The sequence below is a fragment of the Biomphalaria glabrata genome, chromosome 2, assembly GCF_947242115.1.
Source record: "Biomphalaria glabrata chromosome 2, xgBioGlab47.1, whole genome shotgun sequence".
In the NCBI taxonomy this organism is placed as follows: domain Eukaryota; kingdom Metazoa; phylum Mollusca; class Gastropoda; family Planorbidae; genus Biomphalaria; species Biomphalaria glabrata.
The window spans coordinates 60,909,221-60,936,847 of NC_074712.1; the positions used below are offsets into that span (position 1 = coordinate 60,909,221).

The 27,627-nt window shown below is 37.9% G+C and overlaps 1 protein-coding gene across 2 annotated transcripts in view; it reads left to right on the forward strand.

Moving 5' to 3' along the window:
- Positions 1-27,627, forward strand: part of LOC106053202 (guanylate cyclase 32E-like) — a 126,947-nt gene that overhangs the window by 63,220 nt on the left and 36,100 nt on the right. For both annotated transcript variants that reach the window (XM_056021777.1, XM_056021776.1), the window contains exons 2-8: positions 10,704-11,385; positions 14,767-14,963; positions 15,810-15,913; positions 17,601-17,750; positions 19,810-20,024; positions 21,950-22,097; positions 24,115-24,254. In XM_056021777.1, coding sequence (XP_055877752.1) covers positions 10,900-11,385; positions 14,767-14,963; positions 15,810-15,913; positions 17,601-17,750; positions 19,810-20,024; positions 21,950-22,097; positions 24,115-24,254 — 1,440 coding nt within the window. In that variant the 5' untranslated portion in view covers positions 10,704-10,899. The remainder of the gene's footprint in view (positions 1-10,703; positions 11,386-14,766; positions 14,964-15,809; positions 15,914-17,600; positions 17,751-19,809; positions 20,025-21,949; positions 22,098-24,114; positions 24,255-27,627) is intronic.

Below are 27,627 nucleotides of genomic sequence, written 5' to 3' on the forward strand. Positions count from 1 at the left end.
AATAACACTTAACTTTAAACTCCACACCTCAACAATAACACTCAACTTTAATCTCCACACCTCATCAATAACACTCAACTTTAATCTCCACACCTCATCAATAACACTCAACTTGAATCTCCATGTCTCAACAATAACACTCAACTTTAAACTCCACACCTCATCAATAACACTTAACTTTAATCTCCATGTCTCAACAATAACACTCAACTTTAAACTCCACACCTCAACAATAACACTCAACTTTAATCTCCACACCTCATCAATAACACTCAACTTTAAACTCCACACCTCATCAATAACACTCAACTTTAATCTCCACACCTCATCAATAACACTCAACTTTAATCTCCTTGTCTCAACAATAACACTCAACTTTAAACTCCACACCTCATCAATAACACTCAACTTTAAACTCCACACCTCATCAATAACACTCAACTTTAATCTCCATGTCTCAACAATAACACTCAACTTTAAACTCCATGTCTCAACAATAACACTCAACTTTAAACTCCACACCTCAACAATAACACTAAACTTTTATCTCCACACCTCATCAATAACACTCAACTTTAATCTCCACACCTTATCAATATCACTCAACTTTAATCTCCATGTCTCAACAATAACACTCAATTTTAATCTCCACACCTCAACAATAACACTCAACTTTAAACTCCACGTCTCAACAATAACACTCAACTTTAAACTCCATGTCTCAACAATAACACTTAACTTTAAACTCCACGTCTCAACAATAACACTCAACTTTAATCTCCACACCTCAACAATAACACTCAACTTTAATCTCCATGTCTCAACAATAACACTCAACTTTAATCTCCACACCTCATCAATAACACTCAACTTTAAACTCCACACCTCAACAATAACACTCAACTTTAAACTCCACACCTCAACAATAACACTCAACTTTAAACTCCACACCTCAACAATAACACTCAACTTTAAACTCCACACCTCAACAATAACACTCAACTTTAAACTCCACACCTCAACAATAACACTTAACTTTAATCTCCATGTCTCAACAATAACACTCAACTTTTAACTCTATGTCTCAACAATAACAACTCAACTTTTAACTCCATGTCTCAACAATAACACTCAACTTTAAATTCCACACCTCATCAATAACACTCAACTTAATCTCCACACCTCAACAATAACACTTAACTTTAATTTCCACGTCTCAACAATAACACTCAACTTTCAACTCTATGTCTCAACAATAACAACTCAACTTTAAAATCCATGTCTCAAAAATAACACTCAACTTTAAACTCCATGTCTCAACAATAACACTCAACTTTAAACTCCATGTCTCATCAATAACACTTAACTTTAAACTTTACACCTTATCAATAACATTCAACTTTAAACTCCATGTCTCAACAATAACACTCAACTTTAAACTCCACACCTCAACAATAACAACTCAACTTTAAACTCCATGTCTCAACAATAACACTCAACTTTAAACTCCATGTCTCAACAATAACACTCAACTTTAAACTCCATGTCTCATCAATAACACTTAACTTTAAACTCCACACCTCAACAATAACACTCAACTTTAATCTCCACACCTCATCAATAACACTCAACTTTAATCTCCACACCTCATCAATAACACTCAACTTGAATCTCCATGTCTCAACAATAACACTCAACTTTAAACTCCACACCTCATCAATAACACTTAACTTTAATCTCCATGTCTCAACAATAACACTCAACTTTAAACTCCACACCTCAACAATAACACTCAACTTTAATCTCCACACCTCATCAATAACACTCAACTTTAAACTCCACACCTCATCAATAACACTCAACTTTAATCTCCACACCTCATCAATAACACTCAACTTTAATCTCCACACCTCATCAATAACACTCAACTTTAAACTCCAAACCTCAACAATAACACTCAACTTTAAACTTTACACCTCAACAATAACACTCAACTTTAAACTCCACACCTCAACAATAACACTCAACTTTAAACTCCACACCTCAACAATAACACTCAACTTTAAACTCCACACCTCAACAATAACACTCAACTTTAATCTCCACACCTCAACAATAACACTCAACTTTAATTTCCACGTCTCAACAATAACATTCAACTTTAAACTCCATGTCTCAACAATAACACTCAATTTTAATCTCCACACCTCATCAATAACACTCAACTTTAATCTCCACACCTCATCAATAACACTCAACTTTAATCTCCATGTCTCAACAATAACACTTAACTTTAAACTCCACACCTCAACAATAACACTCAACTTTAATCTCCACACCTCAACAATAACACTCAACTTTAAACTCCACTTCTCAACAATAACACTCAACTTTAATCTCCACACCTCAACAATAACACTCAACTTTAAACTCCATGTCTCAACAATAACACTCAACTTTAATCTCCACACCTCAACAATAACACTCAACTTTAAACTCCACGTCTCAACAATAACAACTCAACTTTAAACTCCACGTCTCAACAATAACAACTCAACTTTAAACTCCATGTCTCAGATTCTTTAAAGCCTAAACCAAATTTTGTCTTGAGACAAATGTCACTGTGCTTCTAACCTGATTTAACTAGTCTTACAAAACTACTTCCAGGTCAGAAACAAGGGACACCAGGAGTCACTGAAGCGTAATATCTCCCCTCACCCCCCTCTCGGCCCACAAACGTCTTAACCAATTCTCCTTTTCTTTTTCTGTACCCCCCCCCCCCAGTTCCGAAATCCGATGAACAGTCGAAAGTCCAGACCTTTGTCGACAGACGACAATTAAACACCTAGTTTAGTTTCAACAAGGCAGAAAGGGAGATAAGAAAAAGAGGTTTCAAAGAAGTCATCAGGGTGGTGTCCCTTTAAAAATTCACTTTGCCTTACAGAGTTGTCAAAAGTACGGAGGCAGTTGAAGAAATCGTTTTGAAAAGTTCACAACTGTTTATAGCGCAGAGCTTCACGCTGAGGTGAAGTGACTTGTCATATGATATCATACACTTTTAGGAATGTGCTCCAGAAGTCTGCTGATCTTGAGCTGGTGTGTCGTCTGCATGCCGCTTGACAGCCTCACAGCCATGCGATGTTGGCTTTCCAACATAATTCTAATCGTTTTGTTGGAAGAAAATACGATTTCATGGACTTTATATAAAATATTAACTTCCGTATCTGATGTAGCAACAAATCTAAAAAAAAATAAATAAAAAGAATTAAACCATTTATACAACACGAAAAAAAAAGAATTAATTAGTTGTTAGTTTTAAACATGCATAGCGCTATACATCAGAACATAGGTCAAATGTAAACTCTTTCTCTCTATAATTATTGTCCTCGTTCCTATGGAATTATTCATTTTGCTAATTAGTGTTTCACTACCCTGTAATGACAAAACTTTAATGACATTTTTTTTGTATTTAATCAGGAAATGTTATATGTTTCGTATATAATTATAGGACAATGTATGCACCTTATATATCACACAGATTAAAGTTTATAAAAGCAAAAGTTAATTTAATTTAATGGCATTGGACAAAGAGCGGAATCGTCAGTTGGGAGAGAAAGAGTTAACAGCACCAAAGAATACAATGACACTTATCGTCTTCTCAAATGTTACATCATACAATCTTTCTACGAAATCCACGGTCACATGCCAAGTTGCCCGAACATCACAGAAGCAATAAATCTGGCCATAACAAACGCGCAGACGACATCAATGCAAGACTCAATGGCTCCAGGCACACACCATTTTTTTCTATTCACATCTTAATAAAAATCAATGAGACTTGTGTTGGTCTTCCATTACCATATCTTGCCATGGCAGAATCTAAGTCATTGGTTAATATGCATGACTAAATGCATGACGCGTAGGACGTAATCATCTTCTATTTTGAAGTCACGTCTGTATTTTATAAGATAAGATAAGATAAGATATAAGTTCTTTAACTCTTTTCGGACATTTATTATAAAAAAAAAAATGAAAATAATGATAATTGTAGAAATATTCACAGAGTATAAGAATCAGATGATCTTTACATCGTCTGCCCCATGGGCGTAGCCAGGATTCTCTTTCGAAGGGGTAGGTTGGGGGGATTCCCCCCCCCCCAAATATATCTATCTATCTATCTATCTATCTATCTATATATATATATATATATATATATATATATATATATATATATATATATATATATATATATATATATATATATCTTATTTAATTTCGGGGCGGGCGGGGGTTTAAACCCCAACCCTTCTTGCTACGCCCATGATTTGCCCTATAGAGCACAAGGTCTGAAAGGGGAACTTTACTTTACTTTTATAAGAATCGGCGAAAGTGACAATTCGGTGTCAGTTGCATATTATGTCTTCCCTAATAATTTAAATGTATTATCTCTTATGAGTTCTATTGCATCTTTAAGGGGGAGAATCTCATAATCGTCTAAACAAGGTCAAGGTAGCTCATCTGAGGGATTATGGGCGCGACATGGCCTAAATTGTGTCCGATGTGCCTCAAAATCCAAATCCAAAATTGCCAACTAAATAAAAGTTAGAAACAGAAGCGCTTCACATCTATCATTCTGTAGTTCTAAAATGTGCTCTAGAATTATTCACTCCTTCTCCTCCTAACTGACGGTACCAACGTTGATTTCACCCAGAATGTGGTAAATAATTACGGAGAGAAAGAGTTAAAACATAGCTTGCCAACACTGCCGGTATTGTGAACACACGAAACACCAAAAAAACGCTGGCTATTTATAGTTTTTTTTCCGCCATGTATGAAATTCTCACTCACAGAAGGTTGTATGTGTACTTTTTTAAAAACAAATATAATATAGACGTTTTTGATATCAAACCATTAATACTACATTTATTAAGTACTAGTTAACGAATCCCGGTTACGCTTGGATAATGTGTCACAAGATTTAAGCCAGGGGGCTGATACACAGAAATATAAAGAATGAGATATTATAGGCCCAAAATACGGCCCGTGGGCCATATCCGGCCCGCGATGCAGGTCTATCCGGACCGTCAGAACTTCTGTCCACAATACAGTAAATGAGAATGCGAAATATATAATAAAAAAATAATAAAATAACCGAACCGTGTCCTTGCTATTTTTAGTCGACTTCTTTTGGCAGCAACACTAGTGGTAGCTTGCTGGTCATCATTTGAGTGTTGATGAAATGTGAATACTGACCAAACAAAAATTTGGCTTTGAGTGGACACAATACAAGGAAAGTGGACAGATCTCTCTTTTTTTGCACAAATACATAAAATATGTCTGTTTTAATGGAGTCTTGGCCTTCTAATCCAAATGTCGTCTGCTCCATTGCATTTCAATTTTCGCAATGATGTGGCCCGCGACAAGAGTGTGGGAAATTTATTTGGCCCGCGGGCTGAACTAAGACTAAGACTAAGACTAAGACTGCTTTATTGATCCTTACGGAAATTTGTTGTGATTACAAGGACTCGTTTCTCATATAAAGACAACACAACAGAAAAATACACATAAAAATAAAAATAAAAGAAGAAGAAGGTTGCACGTCACTGTTATGGACCATAGTTTCCTGGGTTAAACAATAACAATATTGTAGAGCTTATTTCCCTTCTTTGATATCAAACAAAATAGTTAATTACCAATATTTACTTCAATAATTGGCTAATTTTGTAATTGATGTTTTATTATGTACAATAAATAACTGTAACAGACAGACGAGTGAGTTGGTATAAGCTTTGTATAAATTCAAAAGTTTTAAAGTGCGCTATGATCGAAAACACAGACATCTATTCAGTAACAATGAAGACAAGGGAAGCAACTCATGCATCATCACTCGAGCATAAAGTTGTAAAATTGTATATATATATATTTTCTAAAGTTATCGCAAGAACGCTCGTACTTTCCAGAACTGAGAGTCGCGTGTTAGCATCGCTTTGTGTACTTTGAATGTTTATTTACTTTGTATGGGAATCAGACGATGTGGGAGCGACCGCAGGGTTTGGCTTAGAAAAGTGACGGGCCGAGAAAAAAGATTACAGTTGATAGAAAGCGGCAACTCTAATGATGTCAAGGTTCTAACGAGTGTCAACTTTTTTTATGTGTGTTTGTTTTGATATACTCCTATTTAGTTTCGTTTTACTTTTACAATATCTCCTATTTACTTACATTCTTTATGGTTGGGTGGACACCGATTTCGAAATCGGCTCTAATGATTTTAATAGAAATTTGACAGTTTATGTATAACTTTAAAACAAAAATTACTTGTTAATTGACTACACAGTGCCGTTACAATGTTTCAAAATATAATCATCTTTATATTAAATGGCTTACATCTTTTTTTTTTTAAATCACGGCTTCAGCGGAAATTCCCGAACTCGACTCCAATGTTTCTCTGTATTCAGTAAAGTGCTAAATAAATAGCTAGACGTATGTTAGCGTATTGCGCACCGTCTTATGTATATACTTCACGTTCAAGTCCACACCCCCTTGTAAAATCATTAGCTGAACTATTAATAATAGAACTTTGGTGGCGAAGATGGATGGCTGCCTGGTCGTGCGGTTTGCGCGCTGGACTGTCGTTCGGATTTATCGACGGTCGAGGGTTCAAACCCTGCCCGCTCCCATCCCCCGTCGTCCTGCGGGAGGTTTGGACTAGGAAGTAATTTTATTCATATCTGAAGGAACATCCGAAACATGTAAAACATTTTACAAAACATTGGAAAGAATCCTTGCAATTATGAAGTATTACAAGAATTCAATGGAGGTGCGGTGGCTGATTGGTAACGCACTTGTCTTCGAACCGGGAGACCAGAATTCGAATTTTGATGAAGACTGAGATTTTTTAATTTCGGGATCTTTAGGGTGCCTTTGAGTCTACCCAAGTAAAGGCGGTTGGTCGTTGTGCTGGCCACACGACACCCTCTTTAACCGTCGGTCGTAGAAAACAGATGACTTTAACATCATTTGCCCTATAGATTGCAAGGTCTGAAAAAGGAAACTTTTACAACACAAAAAAAAAAAAAATAGAATGAGATAAAAATTTAAGAAACTTTTAAAGTCTGCTGTGTTTCCAATCAATAATTTAAGGAGTCGTTTGTGAAATCAACATATCGATCAGTTAATTTAAATTGCTAGTCTTCGAGTCCGAAGATAAAGAAGGATTACAGTATTTGCACGTGGGCGCTGGATCTGGTTTTATTTCACAACTAAACATTTTTAAAAAATTCTCTGCTTTTTTTTGTTTGTTTTTAGAAATTGAGTAAAGTTTCCCCTTTCAGACCTTTTGATCTATGGGGCAGATGATGTAAAGGTCAAATTGTGTGTTGAAACTGAAATGGGTTCTGCTTGCTATGTCATTGGATGACTTTAATTTCACATAAGAGATTGCTAATAGCAGCTGTTGATCAGAGGCAGCCTCTGCAGCAAGTCTTGCCATTACATTCTTTACATACTTTCACTTTCTTGCAATTATGATTAGGTCTGTTTGGTTGTTTGTCAGTTCATGATTTGCGAATTTTTTAATTTTGTGTGTGTGTGTGTGAAACTACAGCACCACCAACGACAAGGGTCTTAGTGACCAGAAGAGATGATGGTTTCTCCTGTTGCCAGCCTGATATGTCCAGTACCGCTCCTCTTGTATCTGCCAGTCCCAGCACCATAAACAGGGGCGGACTGTCTATATGGGCATTCGGGCAAATGCCCGGTGGGCCGGTATCCAAATGGGCCGGTAGGCCCACAGTAAGTATCTTCTTTTTTGAAACCACGTCTGTATTTTATAAAATAAGGGCCGCATGGATGCCACTATTAAATTATTACGTTTTTCATAGTATTCCTTTTTCAAGGGAAGGGGCCTCTGAGCGAAGTATTTTCTTAAAAATCTTTTACAGACCCTACTAAGGCCTACTAATTTAATCTAACACATTTTCCGAAATGTTATAGCCTACATCCGTAGAGCTTCATCCTTATAGGGCCTCTACACTTTACGATTACATAAAGCAACATAAAGCCTTTAACCCTATAAGGACATAGTGTTCACTGTAAGCATACAGTATCAAATTTAACATAATGATTTTGAGGACAGGTAGCCCTAGAACTGGATGTCCATCATATAATATACAATTTATGGGCCGGATGGTTTAGAAATGCCCGGGCCGGTTTAGAAATGCCCGGGCCGGTTTTGATACCCAGTCCATCCCTGACCATAAACTTTTATCTCCTCATCTATTTTTGCGACTTCAAGTATGATTCTAATGTTCCAGGTTCCTTATTGTGGTTTTGTTTCGGTCATTAGTAGATTTCGTAGGCTTTCGCCTGCGCATGGTTCTACCAGTTCGTCGCTTTCTGTTGCACCGGGAGTTCTGACTATATCTTGCTGGCCCGCGGGTCCGCTTTTTGGTTGTAGAGATGCCTCGACCTTTGTCTCTCTTACTCCAGTCAGATTGTGAAGAAGCTTCCACATCTTTCGCCCGTCCGCTAGATCAGTAGATTAGTTGTCATAACAGCTACCCATGGATTTACACTGGCGTACTTTTCCTTAGAGGAATCACCGTGACCAAGGTCTTTTTGGCTTAGTGCTGTTAGCGTTTTCTGTAGCGTTGTATTTTTTTTTTAAAGGGTGAGGTTCTTAGCCCGCACTCCCAACCCTTCTCCTTTACCCTGGCTTGGGACCGGCAAGATGCTTCCTGAATGTTACCTCTTGGCGGATTTATATTTTATTATTATTAGTATTAATCCCTCTATTGACCTACCTTACTCTCATCCGCATTTATATTTTTTACACCTCCACTGTTCTGTTATGGTACAGTCTATCTTTAGACGTAACCTTCAAGCCCTTAGACGGAATTTTTTTTTTTTACTACATCATTTGATCTATAAACATTTTTACTGATTCAAACTTCTACTATCACAGGAATTGTTTTGCTTTCAGCTCGAGCACCCCCCCCCCCTCCTCTTACCAAGCTGTCGGTGGAAAGTGTTGCGTTGAGACAGGAGCTGAATAGAATCTTTTTATTTCTTGGGCGCTTTGTTTTGTTTACTTGGACTGGACTACAAAATAGATCAAATATTTACATTCAATTTGGTTGTAAAACTTCCCATTGAGATGTAGATAACCAAGTACTGTGCTTGTGACTTTGACAGGCTTTATTCCGCTTTTATTTGACAAAGACTTCGATGTCTTTGGCATCACTAACATTTAAAAAAAAATAATCCTTTTACTGTAGCGTATCTTTCACGCTTTATTGTGCGCTATGGTTGAATCTTTTTTTATGGGGGGAAGGGGTATCTCTGAGAAAGTTTCCGCGATGCCTTAAGGCGCTCAGCAAACACAAATTTCCTTAAGCCGGGCTTCGAACTCCTTGATAGATAGCCAAGCGGTTCATGCCCCTCGACCACCAATCTCGCATAACAGCAGAAATTACAAATTACAAGCTTATATATATATATATATATATAAAAGTAAAAAAAAAGTAAAAAAAAAAAGTAAAGTTTCCCTTTTCAGACCTTTCGATCTATGGGGCAGATGATGTTAAGGTCATCTGTTTCTTTGGCCAACGGTTAACGAGCAGGGTGTCATGTGGCCAGCACAACGGCCAACCGCCTTTACTTTCCCCAACTAAAGTTAGGTACCCATTAGAGTTGGGTTGACTCAGGGGCGCCCTAAAAATCCAGAAATGCAAAATCCCAGTCTTCACCGGGATTCGAACCCAGGACCTCAGGTTCGGAAGCCAAGCGCTTAACCATTCGACCACCGCGCCCCCACATATATATATAGGATATTTAGCGTCTTTCTCTTTAACATATAGTTTGTTTGAATGCTGTATAAAAAAATCTGTTTGATAAAGGTAGACTTCACCTTCACCTATCCCTTAGTCTGTTGGACCTTAAGGGCACCACGCAAGATTTGTCGAAAGTCTTTCTCCTTTCCTATCTGTCTTTTGCCTTGGATAAAACCTCTTTCAATGACAGGCCCGTCCATTCTTTTATGCTATCTTCCAGTCGCTTTCTCTGTCTGCCTCTTCTTCTTTTTTCCTAGTACTGTTCCCTGAAGGAAGGTCTTTGCGAGCCCGAAGACCTTGTTATACGGTCATTGAGTCTTATTTACTCTCTTTCTTTAAACTCTACTCTCTTTTTTTAATCTCTACTCAATTGCTATAATCTTTACACTCTTTCTTTAATCTCTACTCTCTTTCTTTAATCTCTACTCAATTTCTTTAATCTTTACTCTCTTTCTTTAATATCTACTCAATTTCTTTTTTTTCTATCTCTGTTATTTCTTCTTTTTTCTCTCTGACCAACAAAGTCTATCTATAAACATTTTAAAGAGAAAGTAAGAGATATAAAGAAAAAGAGAGAGACAATGAAAGAGAAAGATTGAAAAAAAAAAGAAAGGGATATATATAGAGAAATATAAAAAAAGATAATGATTAAATGAAAGAAGCGAAAGAGAAGGAAAGAGAGAAAAAAAGAATAATTATAAAATGAAAAGAGAGAGAGAACGAATGAGAAAGAAAAAGAGAGAGAAAGAAAAGAGAAAGAGACACAGTGGGAGAAAGGGAGAGAAAGAGAGAGAGAGAGAGAGAGAGAGAGAGAAAATGAAAAGGGGGTTAAATAAAAATGTAATGAATAATTTCTGTTTGTTTTATCCCCAGGTCTGGTCCTATACATCTTCACTTTTAAGTAACAGTTCGCACTGTTGATCCTCTTCTGACAAGTGTGGTCATCTTCTGACTAGTGTGGTCAAGTATTACCTCATTTCTTTTTTTTTTAACGCCAATGGGTCTTTCAATGATAATCCTACAACTTACACCCCAACTGCTGGACCAATGAGATTACACCGCTTCTAAAATGGTGACACTGTCACCAGTCTTCAATGTTAATCTCCTAGTGGTATCTCTTCTTCTCGCTGCTCTGCTAACCGAAGGGAAAGAAGAGTTCCTCTTCCCCACCAACCAGAATGTCAGCCTCGAAGCGATAAAGAACTGCAGGGATCGGGTGGACGACCCCGAGGAGAAGATTGCCCTTTCTAACATCGCTGCCCGGAACTTCACCATCGGCTTGCTGCTCAATGTGGACAACGAGGGGGAGGACAGGTTCGTGGGAGGCGCCTTCTTCTTGGCGCTGGACGAGCTGCACAAGGTCGCCAAGGAGAAAGGACTCCCGGTGCACTTCAACTGGGAATTCAGGGACACCATGAATCGGAAAAATGTGGCTGCCAGACAGATGCTAGATCTTTATCTGCACAGAAACATCTCAGTCTTCATTGGGCCCAGCGTCTTCTGCAAGTCTCTCACTACTATGGTCACAGCACTGATGAAGCCTTTTATAACATACGTGAGTAGTTTTAGAATCAGCAGTGCTACAGCACGTTATTATTTTTTTTCTTAGTGACACTTTCTCAACAAAATACTAAGAAACGTCTGTAAGATAAGATAAGATGTTTTCTCATAATATTCATTAATGTTCTGTTGATAAATGGAAAGAAAGTTAAAAACAACTTTAAAAAACAATATATCTTAGTTTTCGTTAATAGTAATAAAAATAATAATAAGGCTTCTGTTCGAGTCTGAAGATTAACGAAGAGTGAAGTATTTTACGTCGCTACGCATCCCCAGCTGCGACCTACATAGTTGTCCACACCAACACAGACATAGCCATTGTCCGCCGGTGGTCGATTTCGTAGCTAAGGGAAGTTTTGAGTTTAATACCCCTTCCAGAGTGTTTCGAGCTTAAAGCTCTATAAAGTTGTCTTTTGCTAACTCGGAAATCTTTATTGAAAAATGTCGTACTTGTATGACCCGCCTAAACCCTTAGTTAATATTATGTAACGTCTCACAATATTTTACTATGCTACTGTTTTGTATTGTTATAATGTTGCGTTATTGCAATTAAAAACCAACGTAACAGAGGCGCCCCACGGAAACGCTTCAAAAGACCAGCTTAAGCGCCAACTTGCTTTAGCTGACATAGAAGAGAGCATCTGGTTACGTGCGGTCTCAGAACGAGACAGCTGGAGGTCACTCACGAAGGCCGCGGGATACACGTTTGAGACCAAAAGAAAATCCGCTGCCGAGGACAAACTCAGACGGCGAAAAGAAAATCTAAATCGACCACCTGCGGACAATGGTTATGCTTGCCCTGGATGTGGCAAAATATGTAGGTCACAGCTGGAGTTGCGCAGCCACGGGAAATACTGTATTCTTCACTAATCTTCAGACTCGAAAACAAGCCTTAAATATATTACTATTAATATTAAAATTAAAAAAATCCTCCTCTAAGAAGATGGCGGCTTATTGTAAAAAGCGATTTACTTCGCTATCAATAAATTATGTATGACTAAATTAAGGAAATTAAAAGGACAGTAAATTACCCAGCCCTCCCCCACTCCCCGATTTTTAAAACCCCCATCTATAAAGCTGATAATAGTATAAGCAATTTATGTTGGGTGATATATATCCAGACTCGGAATCATTACAAGACTACTTTATCTGATTTAGAGATGGACTGTTTTATATGCATGTGTTTATTGTTACAAATTACATTTAGCAAAAATCTTTTGAGCTGTACAGCTTATGATTCTTATGCAAAGGTGTTGCATACAAGGTGTTTTATACTACATGTTTTATACAAGGTGTCTTATACAAGGTGTTTTATACAAGGTGTCTTATACAAGGTGTTTTATACAAGGTGTTTTATACAAGGTGTTTTATACAAGGTGTTTTATACAAGGTGGTTTATACAAGGTGTTTTATACAAGATGTTTGTTTTATACAAGGTGTTTTATACAGGGTGTTTTATACAAGATGTTTGTTTTATACAAGGTGTTTTATACAAGGTGTTTTATACAAGATGTTCTTATCTTCTTATATAATACAGACGTTACTTCAAAAAAGAAGATGATTACGTCCTACGCGTCATGCATTTAGTCATGCATATTAACCAATGACTTAAATTCTGCCAAGTCACTGGTTTTCCTGGCTAGCTCAGGCAACCCATTCCATGCTCTAATAGCACTAGGGAAGAAGGAGTATTTGTACAAATTTGTCCTAGCATATGGGACGAGGAATGTGCCTTTATCTTTGTGTCTTTCAGAGTATTTTATTAAATTTTGTTTTTGTATTTGAAGATTATGGTTCAGTGTTTTATGTATGATTGCTACTTTACTTTTGAGCCTTCTGTCCTGAAGGCTTTCTAAATTTAGTGATTTTACTAAAGGTGTTACTCTAGTCAAATGTGAATATTCGTTTGTTATGAATCTCACTGCTCTATTTTGTGTCTGTTCCAGTTTCTTAATGTTTTCTTGAGTTGAGGGGTCCCAAACGGAGGATGCATATTCTATTATTGGCCTAACCAAGGTTAAGTAACATTTTAGTTTTATGTTCTTATTTGATTTATAGAAATTTCTTTTAATAAATCCTAATGCTTTGTTTGATTTTTTTGTAGTTTCATCAATATGTGGATTCCATGATAGTTTTTCATTTATTATAACACCTAGGTATTTTGCGTTTTTAGTCTGTGATACTGGTTTGCCGTGAATAAGATAAGTGGAATTAATTTGTTTTAGTTTTTTTGTTACTCTTAACAACTGACATTTTTCTGGGTGGAAAGACATGCTCCAATTTGATTCCCATTTCTGTAATTCATCTAATTCTCTTTGTAAAATATCTGTGTCTTGTGTTGTTTTTATTGTTCTATATATTATGCAATCGTCTGCAAATAATCTGACTTTTGTTCCTGAACTAATGCAATTTGGTAAATCATTTATGTAAATTAAAAATAGTAGTGGACCCAAGACTGTACCTTGAGGTACACCTGAGTTTACTGTTATCGGTGTTGATTTAGAGCCATTTATTATTACAGTTTGTTCTCTCCCTATCAGAAAGTCTTTAATCCACTGATGCAGTGGACCATTAATGCCGAAATATTTTAATTTTTTAAGCAAACTATGGTGGTGAACTTTGTCAAAAGCCTTAGAAAAATCTAGTAAGATAGCATCTATTTGTTCACTATTATCTAAACCTTTTGAAAAATCATCAATTAGTCCTATTAGTTGTGTTTCACATGATCTATATTTCCTAAAGCCATGTTGGTATGGTGTGAGGACATTATGTTTGTCTAAGTGGTTTATGATGTTGCTACATATTATGTGTTCTAGGATTTTACATGTGATGCTGGTAAGTGATGTTTGTTTTATACAAGGTGTTTTATACAAGGTGTTTTATACAAGGTGTTTTGCAAATTGTTCCTAAACGTCTATTTATATAAATAATTCTTTATTAAATTCATGCTGGAATTCCTAGTGCTATTAGAGCATGAAATGGGTTGCCTGAGCCAGCCACGAAAACCGGTGACTTGGCAGAACTTAATTTAAGTCATTGATTAACACGCATGACTAGATGCATGACGCTTCGGACGTAATCATCTTCATTTTTTGAAGTAACGTCTGTATTTTTTTAAGATAAGATAAGACGTGTGTTCCAATTAGACCAAATTTAATTTTAAGATGATTACAATTTTGAAAAATTATAACGGTTAAACCACGGTTTTCATTGAGTGGCTTAATAGGTAGTATTTTTTCCCCCAAAGATATATATTACCAGTCAAATTTCGGTGAAAATCATTTTAAAAAAAAGTCAAAGCCGTTTTCAACATCCCGGTCTAGAAAGAAATTGTATGAAAACTTATTTTTATCAATACACTCAATATTTGAAACAGAATTGTCGGGACGGAGAGGGACTGCTCCATGACCTGATGGTCAACGTGGAGACCAGGGTCCACTTCGCCAGCCGGTCCATCATCTCGTTGATGCTGTTCCACAAGTGGAGGTCATTCTGGCTCGTAGCAGGAGAGCACGAGATATGGAATGGGATAGTGGAGGAACTGAAGGCTCAGTTGGATAACGCCAACATCACGTAACTGTTTGACTTTAGTTTGTTTTCTCCCACTCACCCCCCCCCCTTTTTTTTTGTCTGATAACTCTAAGGTTCCACATTGTCTGATGAATCTAAGTTCTCATGAATCTGTGTCCAATGGTGTTATGTGGTCACCACAGAGACCTATTTTTATAAAGCCTCTCTCTCTCTCAACCACCATACTTTACTTTTACACACACACAACACATACATACATACATGCATACATACACACATACATACATATATATATATAATAATGTATATATAGGCATATTTATACATATCTATCTATCTATCTATTTATCTATATATCTATATTTATATCTTTATGTATATATCTTTCTCTCTATATATATATATCTATATATCTCTATCTATCTATCTATATCTTTCTATCTATCTATCTATCTATATCTTTCTTACCATCTATCTATCTATATCTTTCTATCTATCTATCTATCTATATCTATCTATCTATATCTATCTATCTATATATATATATATATGTATATATTATTTTATGTTACGGCCAAAGCTAGAAATCGGTAAATTCGCGAATAGGCCGAACTTAACTTGAAATGGCCAATATAGTTAAAACTATAGTTACTATAGTTACGCATTGGTATTGGCCCCACGACGAGGTCGTTACGCTAAATATCCGTACAATTCACGAAATGGCTACACTTCGCGCTTTGGTCGTAACACGTATTGATGATAGACTGATAGATATATTAGTATATATATATTGATATTGTCAGTAAGCTTATATAGTACATCCACTATTAATCCAATAAATCACTGTCCACACTGGTTTTAATTGTAGTGTTATCGTTTTATTAAAAGGATCAACGATGAAGATGTTGACGATATTAACAGCGTCTACTTGCCAACAATCACAGAGCAGTACTATGATAAACTTTTAAATAAATCCATTGTCAAGACCAGAGGTAGGAACTATGTGTTCTCGCATTTAAATCAGATCGCACTGCGCATGTTCCAGTTGCTTAGTTACGCGCTAAACAATTTAAATAAAGATAATTACAAAAAACTGTATAGAAAAACGCAGAAAATATGGGAACCTAGGCTTAGAGATTAAGCGTTTATGGAAGTTATATAAAGTAACAATTTAGCCAATTGTGTTATCAACCGAGGGGATAATAACAACTGTCCTCACACATACCTTGGAGGCTCTTAACATTCATAAGATTTTCGTTGCCTGTCAGGGGGCGGTACTGCTGCAGAGCTGCCACATCACCAGAAAATTCCCCAGTGGACACTGATAAAGGGACTATGATGAGTTTTGTTTTTCTTTTAACGAAACTCGACCCTGGCAGTTCCCGGGAATGAATACTCATTCGTTGATAACTAATAATAATTAAAAATAATAATAATTTATAATAATAATAATAATAATTTAGATGCTTCAAAAGCATACCAATGTTTACAATTCACCAAAACAAGAACCGGCTTGAGATGTCAATTTCGGAAGGCACTGCCACAGCTGGAGATCTTAATCAGAGTCGGCCCTAGGCCACTGCAACCTATGCTGCCGTAGTGAGCCCCGCACTAATTCTAGGTGTAAACCATAAATTAAACAATTAAACCAAGGAACTCCTGGAAATCTCCTGAAATTGCAAAATGTACGAAAAAGTTCTGGAAATCTCCGGAAAAGTAAAGTAAAGTTAATTTGATCGTGATTTTGTACTAAGTAAAGAATGAATAATTAGTTTCCAGTTTCCAGTCTAGATATAATATATTTAAGTCTATGGGTGTCCCTTTATCTAATAAAATGTTACTCAAATGTACACCAACATATTCTGGTACTCTGTTGAAGACTTTCCTACTAAAAGTTAGCGTTAGAGCTGTTCTTTTACATCTTGATGTTTTATTTCATTCTAAAGTAAAAGTAAAGTTCCCCTTTCAGACCTTTCGATCTATAGGGCAGATGATGTAAAGGTCATCTGTTTCAGTGGCCTACGGTTTAAGAGGGTGTCATGTGGCCAGCACAACGACCAACCACATTTACTTGTCCCCAACTAATGTCAGGTACCCATTAGAGAAGGATGGGCTCAGACTCAGAGGCGCCCTAAGGATCCCGAAAGTAAAAATCCTAAGCTTCACCAGGATTCGAACCCTGGCCCCGGTTCGGTAGCCAAGTGCTATACCACTCAGCAAGCGCCTCCGTATTTTTATTCTGCCTTGCTAAAAAGGTCCAAAATATTTTTGTATTTTATGTTTCGTCTATTCACACTTCCGAATTCATGATTTTGTATTTATGGATTTGCCTTCATTTTTATAAACATTTACTATATGTATGCAGTGGCGTAGCTAGGATGGAAGGAGGAGGGGAGAGAATTTGAAAATCCCCCGGGCCCTATTGAGGGGGGGGGCCCTAATGATTGCTTTTCACTATAAATATAAAATATTGCGTAAAATACAGGGGCCTCCAAAGAGGTCAAGTCCCCCCGGGCCCACAAATGATGGCAAATTCCTAGCTACGCCCCTGTATGTATGATGTACTGTTTATAATTAAGGAACTGCCGTTTTAAATTACATCTTGTCTACCATTAATGTTATTTTTCTACTGGCAACGTGGGCAGATAATTCTGAGCTCTACTCTTGGTTCTGTTGCAGTGTACCTGTTTCTAGGCAGCTCGGATTGCCTGTTGACCTTCATGCGACTGCTGCATGCGAAGGTCGGTGAGGAAAACGTCAAGAAGTATGCGGTGATAGCGGTCAGTGACGAGGGGAAAGACTACTCTAACGACAATAACTTTTACAGCCGTAAGATATCAGCCATTTTGAACCTAGATATGCTAAGAATAATACATTACCTGGTACATGCTAAGAATAATACATTAGCTGGTACATGCTAAGAATAATACATTAGCTGGTACATGCTATGAATTATACATTAGTTGTTACATGCTCAGAATTATACATTAGCTGGTACATGCTAAGAATAATACATTAGCTGGTACATGCTATGAATTATACATTAGTTGTTACATGTTATGAATTATACATTAGCTGGTACATGCTATGAATTATACATTAGTTGTTACATGCTCAGAATTATACATTAGTTGTTACATGCTCAGAATTATACATTAGTTGTTACATGCTCAGAATTATACATTAGTTGTTACATGCTCAGAATTATACATTAGTTGTTACATGCTCAGAATTATACATTAGTTGTTACATGCTCAGAATTATACATTAGTTGTTACATGCTCAGAATTATACATTAGTTGTTACATGCTCAGAATTATACATTAGTTGTTACATGCTCAGAATTATACATTAACCGCAATATTCTAAGAATCATACTGTTATAAACCTATTCGCGACTCAAAAGGGTTAACTGTGTGTGATCAGCTGATATGTTTGTAAAATGTTTTGTAAAAGGTTTTACATGTTTCGGATGTTCCTTCAAAGTTGACGATAATTACTTCCTAGTCCAAACCTCCAGCAGGACGACGGGGGATTGGAGCGGGCAGGGTTTGAACCCTGGACCATCGATAAATCTGAACGACAGTCCAGCGCGCAAAACGCACGACCAGGCAGCCATATGTGACACAGGCCAGTAATACAGTTTAGCGTGCTATATTGAAAGGCAAGGGACAGTACTGGCATGAACTTTGCACGTGAATAGCGCCCGTGTTATGGTCATCTAATCATAAGCCTGCGCAGACCAGTGACACAAGGTGTAGGAAAGCGGCAGTTCAAGACCGGATACCGAGACTGTTAGTCGACCATGAAGTCGGTCCTGGTGAAGTCCTCCAGTGAAACGTACGAGTCCAGGAAGAGACAGTAGAGTTTATGAGTTTAGTACAGTGATATACAGTCTAACGTTGTAGCAGTTGATTGTGTTGCCAATTGTATCGTATTGGCTGTTTTATTTGACCCTTATTAAAGTACCAGATTATTTGAAGCCTTGTTGTCAAGTTCTTGATGTGTTGATGTGTTGTGTTATGTGTTTAGCAGTGTTTACAGAAGGCCTGATAAGTAGTAGAGAGAATCGTAACAATACATAAGACAGTAAAAGCTAAGAATAATACATCATATGGTATATGCTAAGAATTATATATTAGCTGGTATATGTTACAAATTATACATTTGTTGACAAAAGAATTATGCATTAGCTGGACCTTTGTTGCTGTTTGTCCATGTTCAATGCTGGTTTCATAAGTGATTTGTATGTTTCATACGTCAAGTCCTCACGCAAAGTTCCCTGGCAGAAGGGGTTCCATCCTAATACGTGAATCAACCAGTCAGCAGCATATTTGTCTGAAGCCTGACTAGGTCTCTCCATTGTTGGTTTTACCGGTTTTTTGTATTGTAGGGCTGTCATTCAACAAGTCAAATGTAAACTAATCTTATCAGACCTTGCTATCTATAAGATAAAGACGATGTAAATGTCATCTGTTTTTATGGCCTATGATTAACTAGGATGCTACGTGACCAGCACAACGACCAAACGCCTTTTTCTAATGTCAGTTACCCACTAAAGTTGGGTGGACTCATGGGCGTGCAAAATATCCCAAAATTCAAAATCACAATCTAGCCTGATATCTCTGTACCACCACGATCCGTCTTTCAAAAATTACACATTAATTCCACTATTCATTCTCTAAGCCATAATCTTCACATATATACATTTATGATTTATCAATTCCTTTAATGTTTTATCAGTTGTATCTATTTTGTATTCTTTGAATCAAAGAGAAAGTCAACATTTATGTTTTTAAAATAGAACTTAATTTAAAAAAATAAAACTAAACAAAAGTAAAGTGTATACACATTTAGTCCACAACTTTGTCTACTTTTTGCTTCCAAGGGAATGTTGAGATGATTGAATCATTAGACGAGCTGTCCATTGAGGCTCGAGATCAACAGATCGCCAGCCGCATTCGCGCCTTCAGGAATCTTCTTATCATTACCCAAGAGCTCCGGGTCACAGACAAGAAGGACTTCATGGAGAAGGTCAAGGACAAGTGCTGCTTCCCGCCTTTTAACTTTGACCCGGAAATCAAAAATAAAACCGGTTGGAAGGTAAGTGAAAACAGTGCCAGACATTTGACAGTCATCCAGCAAGACGTATAATAGGTTGGATAAGAGATTGATCAATCTAGTGATTGTTTAAGGTAGCCAAAAAGTGTTAAGAATAATCAGTTGAAGTCTTCAAAATGATTTTTGAATACTTAGAAATGGCGACTTGAAGTCTTAGAAATGTCCATTTGAAGTTTTAGAAATGATCGTTTGAAGTCTTCAAAATGACCATTTGAAATCTTCAAAATGACATTTCAAGTCTTAGAAATGACAGTTTGAAGTCTAAGAAATCTTAGAAATGACCATTTGAATTCTTAAGAATGATGTCATTGAATGATAAGACTTTTCCAGAATAAAGTACTAATATTATTTAAAAAATCTTCCGAAAGGTCTTATACTCTAGACTCGGAATTAGCAACAAGCAAGCAAACATCAGTTTCACATCAAATAAGCAAACATCAGTTTCACATCAAATAAGCAAACATCAGTTTCACATGAAATAAGCAAACATCATTTTCACATCAAATAAGCAAACATCAGTTTCACATCAAATAAGCAAACATCTAATATGTAAACATCTAACCAATACACATGACACAATTTCATTAACTAAAACAAAAATAGTTTATCTGTTGACTAGACGATTCTTGAATTCATACCTCACTGAGGATTTTTCACGACCAATTTTTAAACACAATTTTCTTTTTAAGACCCATTTACATTTTGTAAAACTACACAATAAAAATAGAGTTAACATAGAGAAAAAAAGAAAAGAAAGTGAAATGAAGCAATACGGTAGCGATGGTAGGAAACCTAGAGAAAAACGTAAACAAATCATTAAAACAGAGAAAGATCTGAAGATTTTTAAACCAAATCGATAAACTACACAATGTTAAAAGGGGCTAGTTCAGAAAGTCAATTTTGTCGACAAATTCTTGAAAGAAAACCATGTGATACAAGCGATAGAGACGAGAAAGCTAATTTTGAAAAGCTGAAAAGCGCATAGCTGTTGACGGCTGTTGGCTTGTAGCCCCAAACTGCTTGTAAACAACGAAATTGTTGTAGGCCATAGTTGTAGGCGTATTATAGGTTATAATTTGAATAGCTTCTTAGTGGACAACACTAAATAGAACTTTCATTACAATATAAGCAGAGCGTTACTTACTTACTTAGGCTTAGGTCCTCCCATCGGCGTTTGACGCATTGGGCTGCAAGATGTCTCCATAGAGATCTGTCGTTGGCAATGTCTGAAGCGTCCTCCCACCTGATGTCCACTGTTCTGAGGTCCTCCATGAAGGTGTGTCGCCAAGTTATACCAAGACGTCCTTGTTTGCGCTTTCCTCGTATTGGCCTCCATGTCCTCGCAACTCTTGGTATGCGTAGCTCATTTTGTCGTAGAACATGTCCCCCAAACCTCATGCGACGTTCTGTCACAACCTCATTAAGTGTTCGACTCCCAGTTCGGCATAGGATTTCCTTGTTTGAGACCCGATCGGTGTAACTGACTCCCCAAATCCGTCTCAGCCATTTTTGTTGAGCCACATTAAGCCGTTAACTTGAGATGAAATGAAATAAATGTAGTAGACTTTAGTAATAATATAAAATGGTATTCTGAACAAAATCTGACTCACTACAAAAACACGTCTTTTCACTCTGGCATTCTGAAGTCGTCTGATCTACCCAAGACAGCTTACGATAATGTCGCCTATGTTGCATCATTCACACTGCATAACCACCTAACCAAGCGCTAACTTCTCACGTCACTATTTAAAAAAACACATAACAATAACTTACTGAATACCTTTTAAGATGCATAGTTATCAACTCTACCTATAGTCATCACACAAGAAATGCCAGACTAGTTCCATAAATGCGATCTCCGACATTTGTGTAGAGCTAAAGATTGCTTTAATCTTCAATTTTTGCAGATGTACAAACCCCCAAGAGGAAGTTACTATCTCTATGACGCTACCATGATATACGGCAGGGCTGTAATGGACTTGATGGAGACTCCAGGGGCGGACCCCGGGGATGCAGTGGATGTCATCAACAGACTGAGATGCAGGTTTCATGAAAGTGAGCCTAGTTACATGCCTTCTTCACTATCAAATACAACAACAGTAGTGTCTTAGTAAGATGTAAAGCCCTTTTTAGACCTTGTGATCTTTGAGGCAGATGATGTAAAGGTCATCTGTTTCTGTGGCCCACCACTGTCACTTTACCCCAATTAATGTCAGGTATCCCTTAGAGCTGGGTGGACTCAGAGGAGTCCTTAGCATCCCGAAAGTTAAAATATTAGTATCCACCAGGATTCGAACCTGAGACCTCCGATCTGGAAGCCAAGTGCCTTACCACTCAGCCACAGTGCCTCCGTGTGTCTTAGAAACTCCTGATTAAAACGTGCTAGGTCTATCAATCGTCTCATCCCTTATAATTTACGGACATTCCTTTAGACATGAAGATAATTACGTCCTAGCCAAAACGGCCTGCAGGACGGCAGGGATTTGAACTCGGGTTTATCATGACCATAGTCAGTAGCTCATCCCACACAACTGGGCAGCCATCAATGTCTTAACTAAAAGAAAAAAAAAGGTCACACCGAAAATCCGGCTCTCCAAAAAAAGATTAAGTCAGAAGTGCACTATGTCTACCTCTACCTATAGTAAATCAGTAGAGTACAATGTTTACTTCTGTTGTAAGTCAGTAATGCAAAACGTCTATAAATATTAAGTCAGTAGTGCACTATGTTTACCTATAGTAAGCATGTAGTCCACTATGTCTGTCTATCGTGAGTCAGAAGTCCCCCTTCGCCTAGGTATGGTAAGTCAGTATTGCACTAAGTAAGTCATAGTGCACTATGTCTAGCTTTAGTAAGTCAGTAATGCACTATGTCTACCTATAGTGAACCGGTAGTGCACTCTGTTTATTTATATTGTAAATCAGTAATGCCCTACCCTTTTCCATAGTAAGTCGATAGTACACTATGTCTACGTATAGTAAGTTAACAGTGCACTATTTGGGGGTACAGCGGAGGGTGCACGAAGAAAGGGTCTCACTAACAAAAGCTGGTTGGACAATGTAAAAGAATGAACCGGCCTCTCCCTTGATATCCTTCTGTCACCGGGAAAAGTTTAGCGATTTTGTTACGCGAACTGTCATAACACCCTTAGGAACTGTATCAGCACCCCTAGGAACTGTCACAGTACCCCTAGGAACTGTCACAGCTCCCCGAGTAATTGTCACAGTGCCCCTACGAACTGTCATAGCACCCCTAGGAACTTTCATATTTCTCCTAGGAACGGTCACAGCACCCCTAGTAACTGTCACAGCGCCCTTATGAACTGTCACAGCACCCTTAGGAACTGTCACAACGCCCTTAGGAACTGTCACAACACCCTTAGGAACTGTCACAACACCCTTAGGAACTGTCACAACACCCTTAGGAACTGTCACAGCGCGATGATCAAAGAAAAGATGAGATCAGAATAAAAGTCTGTATAAAGGACGCCCATCTCTTTGTTTTCAGTCTTCCTAGAGTTTCAAAATTTCAAGGTTCGATAGTCGGAGTTTTTATGCTCTTCCATTTGTATATCGCTGTATCGCGGAATCATTTGTTTTTTTTTTTTTACCTTTATTGTGTCCCTTTGCATTGTAGAAAATTCATGACCGTAGACGTGGTCGCTGATCTGTTTCGTACATTTACATTTTTGTTGAAGTTACTTAGAAGCCTTTTTTTTTAGGTATAAAAACAGTAAAGCTCTTCCCCTTTCAGACCCTGGGGATCTATAGAACATATGATGCACTGTTTCTATGGCCGATGGTTAACGAAGGTATCACGTGGCTATCACAACAACCGACCACCTTTACTTTCCCCAAGTAGTGTCTGCTACCCATTAGATTTGGGGTGAGCTCTAGAACATCCTGAAATTCAGTCCTCACCGACGAAACGGAGACTCCTCGGTTCGTGTCTAATTTGGGAACTGAATATTTTCATTCTAAGCTGATATTGAATTTATTGTTGGGTATTTATACGACGTACGTCTATAGTGTGAGATAATGATAAAATGAGAGTTCATTGTGTTCACCTGTCCAGGTATTATAGGCGACAGAATTTGGATTCATGCAAACGGCCAGAGTGAGAAGAACTATGTAGTCAAAAGTCTGAAGCTTGACTCAGATGGACAGTCTGGGAATTTGATCAATGTAGGAATCTTCAACAAAACGGATGATGATGTAAGTGTTTAACTTAAAAAATAAAGCAACAGAATAAATAGTTTCTACATTGAAATGTTAAAGTTTTAAAGGCTTTTGAACAAAAGAAACGAAACACAATGGTTAAAAAGTTTAAGAGCCAATGAAAAAAATATCTTTAAATTTGTTTTACTTCACGGCTTTAAAACTTGAATCTACTTTCATTATCGTAGACGATACATTGAGGAAAGAAATGTGTCAAAATATTCACGTCTGCATTATATAAGATAAGATGATACCAGATGGAGTTCTTTAAATTAAGATAAAATAAGATGATACCAGATGGAGTTCTTTAAATGTGTAAATACGAAGCGGATTGTTCAAAGGTTGTAATAGAATGCGCCATTGTATTCCTAAATCGTTACCACTTTGCTGTCCACAATAAGATTAAATTCATTGACGCGTTCTTAGAAATAGTCTTTCATAGAAACTTAGAAATTATAGAGTTAGGTTCCTTGAGATACTAAGATTGTGATCGAATATATATATAGTTCGTCCATCATGGTTGGATGATGATCACTTTGTCATCCAGGGGGCTTAGGGCTTTGCACTGGGTTTTTATGTCTCCTCATGTGGCTGGTGAGACCTATGTGAGCCCGGAATGTTCGGCCGCACACTGGGCAGGTGTGGTGAAATAGTTGCTATTTGTTTATGTTTGTGTAACGTCGTGAGAATGTGTTCACAACATTGATTTAGTGTGCTACTGTCCAAGTCTCCTTCGTCAGTTCATGTGTCGTTCTAGTTTAATAAAGCCTTGTTTTAGGTTAATCTTCAGTGTTCTTTATTTCTTATTACAATTTATTAAACTAGAAATTTTCAATTTCATGGATCTATGTGCCTCACGTATCTTTTTTGGATTTTCGTTCAACACTATTCTCAGTCTGTAAGTAAAAGTAGTAATACAAATGGAACGTCTATTTAGGCCAAAAGAGCTAGACATAGAGCCTAGCTCGCCATCGGCTGCCGAGAAGTGGCTGCACTGGCTCAGAACATTTGAGAATTTCATCTCCTCAGTCTCTCATTGCGAGATTGACAAAAAGAAATTACTAGAAAACTACGTTTCTTCGAGCGTATTTCAGTACATAAGTGAGTGTACAACGTTCGAAGAATCAATCAAAGCTCTACAAAATGTCTACGTGAAGCCTAAAAGCGAAATTTTTGCACGGCACATGATAACTCTTTGTCGACAAGAGAACGGACAAACCGTTGACTCCTTCCTACTTAAGCTTAAAAGTATGGCCAAAGACTGTGACTTCAAAGCTGTCACCGCTGAAGAACACAGAGATATCTTCGTAAGAGACGCCTTCATTACTGGACTGGCTTCAAACAGCATAAGGCTGCGACTCTTAGAGAAATCTACTCTAACTCTACAGTGCGCCTATGAAGAGGCAAGACAACTCGAATATGCCCATAACCATGCCATGGCGTATAACATCCACTCTGAAACTCCCTGTGGAGCTAGCGCCGACGAGGAGAGCCTTTCTCCAATGACAAAAGTAGAACACGAGGTGAGTGCGGCAACTAGTAAAAGATGTTTCTTTTGTGGATACAGCCCACATCAACGCTTTAGATGTCCGGCCCGTGACGCTACATGCAACTTGTGCGGTAAGAGGGGCCATTTCCAGAAAGTCTGTAAATCGACCAGACAGACACTCAAATCTACAACCTCAGCCATAGTGAAAGCAGATGATGACACGTCTCGGACTACAACCGTTGGATCTTCCTGGGCATCGACACCAGCGTCCGGTCTTACTAAATCTACTATTTCAATACTCGTCAATGGAGTACCATTGAAGGCTCTCGTAGATACGGGGAGCAGTGAAAGCTATATATCTTCTTCAATTGCTAAAAGGTACAAATGGAAATTAGAAACGTCCAGAAACAGAATCTACATGGCCTCTACACATCTTTCTCGCACTACTCACGGCCATATTTTCGCTAAAATAAAGTACAAAGATGAACAATATGAAAGTGTTAAGCTCTCACTACTAGATGGACTAGTATCTGATGTAATCTTAGGGCTAGATTTCATCAGCCAGCACGAAAAACTGATGATCCCATTTGAAGGAAAACGAAGCACTCTCCAGGTCTGTACGCTGAAAGCTGCACGAGTTGAAGCCCCTCGCCTCTTCGCTAATCTGGCTCCTAACTGCCATCCCATAGCCACTAAATCTAGAAAATATTCTATGCCTGACTCCAAATTCATTCAAACTGAAATCAAGAGACTTCTATCTGACAAAATTATTGAGCCTTCCACGTCCCCGTGGCGAGCCCAGATAATTGTAACAACGAATGAAAGGCACAAAAAGAGAATGGTTATCGACTATAGCCAAACCATCAATCGATTCACTTACCTCGACGCGTATCCCGTGCCAAAAGTGGATGAACTGGTGCAGGAAATATCTAAATACTCAATGTACAGTACATTTGACCTCAAAAGCGCTTACCACCAGATACCTATCAGGGATGATGAAAAGCAGTACACGGCGTTCGAGGCTGGCGGAAAGCTTTATCAGTTTTGCCGCATTCCTTTTGGAGTGACAAACGGAGTCGCCGCATTTCAAAGGACGATCAACACAATAATTGAGGAGGCAGGGCTACAGGACACGTTCGCTTACGTGGATAACGTTACCATCTGCGGACTTGACTCCATTAGCCACGACCAGAATCTACAGAGATTTCTGCCGCTAAAAAGTACGGTATCACCTTCAACAATGATAAAAGTGCTATTGCGACTAATAAAGTATGCCTCCTAGGCTACGAAATCTCACAAGGGCAATTAAGACCAGACCCCGAAAGATTTCAAGCATTGAGAAACCTACCTCCACCACAAGACATGAAATCACAAAAGCGGGTGATTGGACTACTGTCCTATTATTCTCAATGGATCCCAAATTTCTCCAACAAGATCCATTTATTGGTGAACAACAAAGCCTTTCCCCCCCCTGAACAAGTACAACAAGCTTTTAAACAGCTAAAACACGAACTTGAAAACGCTGCTGTGTCGACGATAGACTACAATCGACCACTAACAGTCGAAACAGATGCCTCTGACATCGCGATTGCCGCCACTCTTAATCAAGACGGCCGTCCTGTCGCCTTCTTTTCAAGAACACTCACTAATAGTGAACGCAGACACTCAGCAGTGGAAAAGGAAGCATACGCTATCGTAGAAGCCCTGAGAAAATGGCAACATTACCTTATCAGTAGACCCTTCACATTGGTTACAGATCAACGCTCAGTGTCTTTTATGTTTGACCAGCAGAACAAGGGCAAGATCAAAAACGAAAAGATTCAAAGATGGCGACTGGAGCTTAGTTGTTTCCAATATGACGTCGTATATCGACCCGGGGAA